Here is a 7,725-nt window from a genome sequence, read left to right on the forward strand (position 1 = left end):
TGAAACAGATGAGGGAGAGAACTGTTTAAAAGGGATATGTGATTAGGTATTATTGTCATGACAGGAGTCCAGAATGAAGGCTGCACAGTGGAGTGGACTTGAGAGGAGGGATCGTATAACAGTGAAAGAATTTTTCTTTTACTTTTCAAAGAGAAGAGTGAATTGGTGGCGGGGGGGAGGTTAGTCAGGGAGAAAAGTGCAACAATGAATGAATGGAAATCCAAAGTCTCTGTAAACTTTAATTAAAATTAATAATAATTTTAAAAAAAGAAAAAAATTGTTAAGCTCAGCCGCCTTGCTTTGTGTCATTTAAAATCAACCCTCTGGGTAAATCCAACAACAAGGAGAATGTTCAGGGCCTGACAGTGTGGAACACGGTGGGGAAGTGGCCAGCAGACGCCTTCTCAGAGCCTGGAAGTCTCTACCCGGGAGGACTTAGCTGTGAACTGTCACAAGGGAACCCTGAGCAGCAGGCGGTGTTCACCAGGACTCTCCAAACCCAGGATGACCCCTGGAAACGTAAAACGTCTACTCACATGTCAGCACTGGGGGTGGCCTCCGGGCCCGCAGGGGAATCCGGAGCGGCTGGGTTGCCTGGGTGTCCACTAAAATACAATCATCAAAATCCCCAAGGCAGTCCGGTGCAAACTGGACAATGTACTGGCAGGTCATCCCAGGGGCCACCATGCCCCCTGTGCCTGGGAACATCCCTGTGTTGAAAAAGGCAGCGAATAAAGTCCTGGGACCCGAGAGCCTGAGTCCCAGGCTTGCGTTCAGTGCCTACCGGGGGCACCTGGAGGGCCACGCGCAGACCTGCTGCAACTGGGCCAGGGCCACAGCTATGAACCACCAGAATGTGCTTGACGAAGAGCAGGGCCCCAGCTAGAAAGGCTGGTAGAGCTACGTGGCTGAGGATCTATTCTGTGGGCAGCAAAGAACCATTTGAGACCTCTGACTAGAGTTGTTTGTTCTGGAGAAAATACTCTGGCACTCACACAGCAGTGCAGAAGGCTGGCTGGCTGAACAGCGTAAGCCGAGAATGAGAGGGGCTGGCTGAGGGGAGTGACAGTCCAAAGGGGGAGGAGAGACCCACACAGAAGCAGAGTGGAAGAACCCGTGCCTGGATGGGGGTGTACAGGAGGAAGGACTGGCCAAGACTGAGGCTGCTCAGAGCCCAGTGGCCAAGGAGGGTGTTCAGGGTCCCCCCAGGAGGATTAAGCAGGTGCGTGGCCGGTGGCTGCCAACGGAGATGGGCGTACGCTCAAGGCACAGATGCGGGAGGTATCTGGGGATCCAGCGGCTTACCAACCGGAAGGAAGCCCCAAAAGAATGTTGTTGCTGTCTAGACAACTGCTGCTTTGAACTTACCTAATCCCAGGGCAAAGTATGGAGTAGAAGGCGGGAGCACTCGAAGGCAGCGGCTGGTGGAAGAAGTATTCTGCAGAGCAATGACCATCTGTTCAAAGGGAAAGGCAGTCTCTTTGATGCAGAAATATTTATGGAAGGAATAATACAATGTCCAGAACTGGTTTTAAATAATACAGGGAGGGGGAAATGGAGAGGGACAGAAATTAAATGAGCTTGGGCTTGAGTTAGACCTGCTGAAGATAGAAGAAAGGTAATGGGGATTCAGTTAGTTCATCTGGTCTCGCTGGAAGTGGCTGCAAGTTTCCTAGCAGAAAAATTAGACACGAGGTACAAATGAACAAGGGAGTAGTTCTGACTTACTGTCTTTGCCTTCTCCTCCTCCTCCTCCTTACAACACTGTAGAGACCAATGCTTAGAACATGTGGCTCCAGAGTTTGACCCGTATCACCACCATCAGCCTCTTCTATATGCCTCTGTTTTCCCCTACAAAACCCTTCAGATTTGTCCCCTAATCAAGAGGCATTATTGGTCTTTTCTCTATCACTCAGCACACCCAGTCCTAAAATAAGTCCCGTCTTTTCTTCTCTCCTCCAAGATTGGGGGGAATTCCTGAGGGAAAGGCCTGGGAATCCTCTACTGCTAAAATGCCAATGTCTGAGATGTGATGTTGGAGAGGAGCACTGAAGACCCCGTGTTCTACCAAAAGGACAGACACGTCTTGGAGAAAGTGCAGCCAGAGTGCTGCCGGGAGGCGAGGATGGCGAGACCTCGTCTCACACACTCTGGGCATGTTGTTAAGATGGGTCATTCCTTGGAAAGGGACATCATGCTTGGAAAGGTGGAGGGTCAGCGGAGGAGAGGAAGGCCCTCAACGAGACATACAGACACAGTGACTGCAGCGAAGGGCTCAGGGATGTCAGAGATGAGGAGGATGGTACAGGAGAGGGCAGGGTTCAGATCCATTGTTCACAGGTCACTATGAGCTACACTTGACTCAACAACACTTAACAACAAAATCCCACCAGCACCCAGAGTGAGAGAGGAGCTACTGCTTGTGGTTGCTGTTAGGTGCCCGGGAGTGGCTCAAACTCACCGTGATCTGTCCTGTTCTGCAGCCTCCTGACAAGACATACACATATCCCCCCCCGCCCCCGGCTTATCCTGGCCTAGTGGCAAGAAGCTGCGCTGCAATCCTCAAGGCATGTGGTTCGAGGCCACAAGCTGCTCTGCTGGAGAAGGATGATGGGCATTCTCCTCCCGTGTGATTAACTGCCTCTGAAAACCTGCTAGAGGGGCAGCCAGCTATGGGTTGGTTCTTCCTCAACAGTGCACAGCAACGCTGTTTATTTTAATCTGCATCCCCATCTAGTTTTTAGGCTCCTGAAACAGAAAGTCACATCTGTTTTGATTGCATTTTCAGGACTCCATATAGGATTTGGCCCACAACTCAACTAGCTGTAATCTAGCTGGAACTGACTTACAACTGACCATTGATCAGGTTACAGGGCTGGAAGTTGCACGGGAGACTGCCCATCCTTCTGTGGAGTCGCTGGTGGATCTGAATTGCCAGAGACACTGCCTGTGGGTTAACTGCACAGCTCACTACAGACCTCCACCACCAGAGGTCCCTATCTGCACTCAGTAGGCCCTCAATAAGCACTGGCTGGATGGGTAATAATTTCTAGGGAATGCTTACTACGAGCAAGATAAGATGCCCCACGCTTCCCTAAGTATTATTTAACCTCCAACCCTTATATACGGAGCATATAACATTTGATTTTATGCGATACTAGACTGGGTAAAATAGATAAAGTATTACATTTAAAAAGCCATGTTTTCATCACCCAGATGAAAAAACCCCCAAAACATTATAAATGCAGGTGAAGCCTAATCACCACTATATAACCTCGACATAAATTTGAAATGTGTCTTCACAGATTTAGTCACACATGTTTATTGACCTCTTGTTATTGTTGTTCAGTGCCATCAAGTTGCAGGTGACTCGTAGCAACCCTAAGAAGGAGAGTCCTCAATGCTCAGATGCCTTTCATCCTCTCTCCAGGTTCATAGGGTTTCCGGAGGCAAGCTATTATGGAAGTGGATGCCACTCCTCCTTCCAAGCTTGTTTAATCGGGGAGCTCCACCCCACTCTCAGTCTGCATTGGGTAACCAGCCATTAACACATTTGACACATCAGCGTCAGTGTTCAGTCTCACAGCAACCACAAGTGACAACTTGTGTATGGCAACTTGTACACCAGGGCTACATGACCTAGAGGAATGTCTGAATAAAAACAATGAAACACTGGCCCGAGGGCCGCAGGTCCGAGGGTCCTACTGTATCTTAGCAGCCTGGCATGCCCAAATGCTGGGAAACTCCCTGCCCCAGACCCCCATTCATCTGGCAAGTCCGCTCTGCCAACCCCCTCGTGGGCCCCCAAAAAACCACCGCACCTGCTCGGAATCCTGAAACCTACCTCGCCTCCAGCAGCCACTGACCTCTTAGGGGATGCTAAAAAAAAATCAAGCAATCACCTCTACTCAGTAGCCATCATAACATATTCTCATATCGACTCTCCCTTTTTCTGTTTTCTTTCTCTTACTCTTCTCTATAACTTACTCCTACCCTCAAAGAGAGGAGAGAGAGAGAGAGAGAGAATATGAATATCATCTGACCATATCAGACTCTGCTTTCTGTGGGGTCAGAGTGAGAACATTTGGGGTCCTAAGATAACAGACCCTTAGAATGGGATTCTCGACTTGGCTTACTCACCAGGCTGGACCCAGTTAGAACTCCAGCTGATCTGAAGTAAGGTGTGGTAACATGTGCCCTGCGATGTCACTGCAAATACTAAGACTTTCACCAGAGGTTAACTGCAATGGACGTTAAGTGGAAGGCTGGGACATGTGACAACTGTGGAGGCTGAATGCCTGAGGCAGTGGTAATTACAAGGACTGCAGGATGGACTAGCTTTCTTTAAAAACACTAGAAGCTAACAATGAAAGAATTTTTCTTTTACTTTTCAAAGAGAAGAGTGTACTGGGGGGGCAGGGAGAAAAGTGCAACAATGAAGGAATAGAAATTCAAAGTCTCTGTAAATTTTCATTAAAATTAATAATAATTTTTTTTTTAAAAAAAAAGCACTAGTAGCTTAGAAGGGAAAAATGATAGGGTTAGGGGAGCCACCTGTCAACTAAAGTTCCACTGTAAAGGCATTCCTTAAATTTCTAGGTTACATGTGTGTGTGTGTGTTGGACTTGTTAGGTATGGCTGAGTTGGCCCCATTTTATTTGTTTTACGCATTTTATTTAGTATTTCTGTGACCAGGTTCTTAAACAAGATTGTCTTATAATCTTCATTTGCTAAATGTGCTTCAGTCTGGCTTTGGGGAGAAGGAACTGTTAGGATCATTACCTACTATGGAGATCTGATGGCTCAGTGTCAAGCACTAGACTGGTAACAGACACGTTGGCAGTTCAAATCCACCAGGCGCTCACCGGAAAGATATGGCGGCTTGCTTCCACAAAGGTGTACAGCCCTGAGGTCCCAGGGTGGCATTTTACTCCGTCCTGTAGACTCGCTGTGCACTGGGACTGACTCAACAGCACTGGGTGCTTGACAACGAGGGTGCAGCCTCTCTAATTACAGCCCCCGGAACAGTCGATAGAAGGCAGAGATGCGCTTGACTGTCCGGTAATGTACGTCTGTCAAATGATCTGGGCCTGGTATTTCTTTTTGAGGGAATTTTTTTTCATTTCTTTGTTTGCAAGCTTTCATTTTCATCAAAGTTGGACAGCCTCACAATTAAGGAGTCAAAGAGTTCTACAAGGTTTGTTATAGAAAATGAAAACAGAAATCCTGCCTTCCTCACTGTATGCATTCTTCAGTCCCCAAAGGCAAACACTTCACTCCTTTATTGATTATTTTGATGTGTATTTACCCCCATGTACTTAAATGGCCTAGTATTTCCTCCCCACAACCTCCCCTCTACCCCAATTTCAAGGCATTAATTATCAAAAAATGATATATTCTCTCTTTCCTTTCCCCATATTCAACTCCCAGACCTTCTTTTCCATTCTCTATCTTCCTTGTAGAACTGCAAGACTGATAACGTTTACACTATTGCTACTGTAGAGAGGTTTCTCACAGTTCAGTATGAAGTAAATGATGATTTCTTTCCTTTGCATAACTTCTATTTTTCCTTAAGTTACCAATCAATTAATCCTTTCATTTGCTACGTCCTTACTCAATAATCCTATTCCAAACTTCACGATTCTACAAATCACTTCCGAAGATGTCCAGACATATCAGGGATGTTTATCAACTTGACTTCCATAAATAAACCTCTCCGGGCACAGTCTAAACTCTCACCCCTACGCTCATGTTCTCATGCAGGAAGCCACGTGGAGCAGTTTTAAGGCACATTCACAAGCTCTGTGACATTCTTTCCACTGAGAGGTGGGAATCGATGCCCCCTGAGACGTGACTCAGCCTCAATGATTTGTTTTCAAACTGTAGCATTCAGAGGCACTAACTCTGGGTAACTTCCAAAGTAGATCCTAAAAGCAACGTGTGAGCTCCACCCGGATTACGAGGATATCCACTTGGAAGCTCTGAGCTGACGTGTGGAAATCAGATCACCCTGTGCAGGGCAGCAAATTCCTGCTGTGGTTGGTTCTAGCCCTGCTCATGGTAACTCTAACCACATGGCTGAGTTGAACTATGCAAACATGAGGTGTTTGTGGCCCTGAGGGACCCTGGGGACTGAATAGCTTGCTAATAAAGTAAATAAGGTTTACTGTACCCTTGTGGGGTGGACCATGCAAACAGGATGTGTCACACACTCATGTGGGAACCGGTCAGTTTTGTCACTGCACTCAGCTTGAGATGAGTCACCCTCTCCAGAAGGACTTGCTGGATAGATTCCAACCGAATCTTCGAAGAAGTCAAACTCTGATTCACATACTTTGCGTACATTATCAGAAGGGGCCAGTACCCAGCAAAGGACATCATGCTTGGAAAACAGAGGGTCAGCAGAGGAGAGGAAGACCCTCAAGGAGATGCAGTGACACAGTGTCCACAATGATAAGCTTAAGTAAAGATGGAGAAGATGCAGTAAAATCAGGCAGGGTTTAGATCAGAGTCGACTCGACAGCATCTAACAAAACAACCGAGTCAGAGAAGGGGAATCACACTGCTGTCGAGAAGGAAATTCTGCGAGTGTAGGCACATCCTTCAGACTCAGGATCCCTGCACTGAGATCTCCCTGGGTCCAGAGGATAGAGAGCTGCGCCACCGGATAGACAAGAAGTGATGGCAGGGAAGTGGCAGCAGCAAAGGCAGAAGAACTAAAAGACTGGCACACACCGGAGGAGTGGGATCTGAAAGCCGAGCGCCTCTGGACAGGAAGCTAGCTGGCAGAGTGCGTGCCTTCAGGCACGTGTCAGGGAGGAGGGCTGCCCATCCTCAGAGCTAGAGGCACGTGACTCTGAGCCCACGCTTGCCAGTAGAGTGGGATGCTCTGGGGAGCCCTTACATGGGCACTTACTGCCTGCACAGGGCAAATGCCAAGGCCATGAGACCACAGCTTGGAGAGAAGCCGGGCTTTGGCAATGACTGAGGCAAAAGGGATTCTGTCTTCAAGGACTGTATACTGAGTGGTTCCCGACCCTCAGCTATAACCTGTAACTTCCCTGAGACTAAGGTGGGCCTGATTCAAGCCATGGTCTTTTTGACTATTTGCTGTGTATAGTCGGACACTGAATAAGGATGACAGAAACAGAACGGATGCCTCTGAGCTGTACTGCTGAAGAGCAGTACTGAACATCCCAAGGACTGCCCAAAGAGCAACGAAATCCATCTTGGAGGAAGTGCAACCAGGGTGCTCTTTAAGAGAAGAGGATGGTGCAACAATGAATGAAGTAAACTAGGGGAGGGAGAAGAAGGGCAAGAGGGTCAAATGTGTAACAATGAATGAAGGAAAATCTAAGTGTTTGTTGAAATCACAAGCAAAGCAAAAATTTTTAATTGATATTTTAATGAAAGTTTACAGACTACTTGGATTTCCATTCATTCATTGCTGCACATTTTCTTCCCTAATCCTAGTTCTCTTTTCTCTTTTAAAAGAGTCTTTCATTGTTGCAAAATTCCCTTCCTCCCACTGCCCTCCAGTCCATTTTGCTATTCACCTCTTATTCTAGACTGTTGTAATGCAAATAATACCTAATAATATATTTCTTTTAGACCGTTCTTTCCCTCATCTATTTAAATGCAGTGTTCATTATTTATCCTCTTTTCTTAGTTTCTCCCCAACCTCTGTGTCTGCTCTGTTTTATAAGAGTGGCCCTAAAAAAAAAA

The 7,725-nt window shown here is 47.0% G+C and overlaps 1 protein-coding gene across 1 annotated transcript in view; it reads right to left on the reverse strand.

The window, feature by feature from the left end:
* DLEC1 (deleted in lung and esophageal cancer 1) overlaps window positions 1-7,725 on the reverse strand; it is a 62,366-nt gene that overhangs the window by 39,742 nt on the left and 14,899 nt on the right. Inside the window, exons 7-8 of the mRNA XM_006890654.1 lie at window positions 1,369-1,456; window positions 537-710 (exon numbers count right to left, since the gene is read on the reverse strand). Of these exons, the coding sequence (XP_006890716.1) occupies window positions 537-710; window positions 1,369-1,456 (262 nt within the window). The remainder of the gene's footprint in view (window positions 1-536; window positions 711-1,368; window positions 1,457-7,725) is intronic.

This window comes from Elephantulus edwardii, unplaced genomic scaffold, assembly GCF_000299155.1.
Source record: "Elephantulus edwardii isolate Elephantulus edwardi_28Jun2011 unplaced genomic scaffold, EleEdw1.0 scaffold00091, whole genome shotgun sequence".
Taxonomy (NCBI): Eukaryota; Metazoa; Chordata; class Mammalia; order Macroscelidea; family Macroscelididae; genus Elephantulus; species Elephantulus edwardii.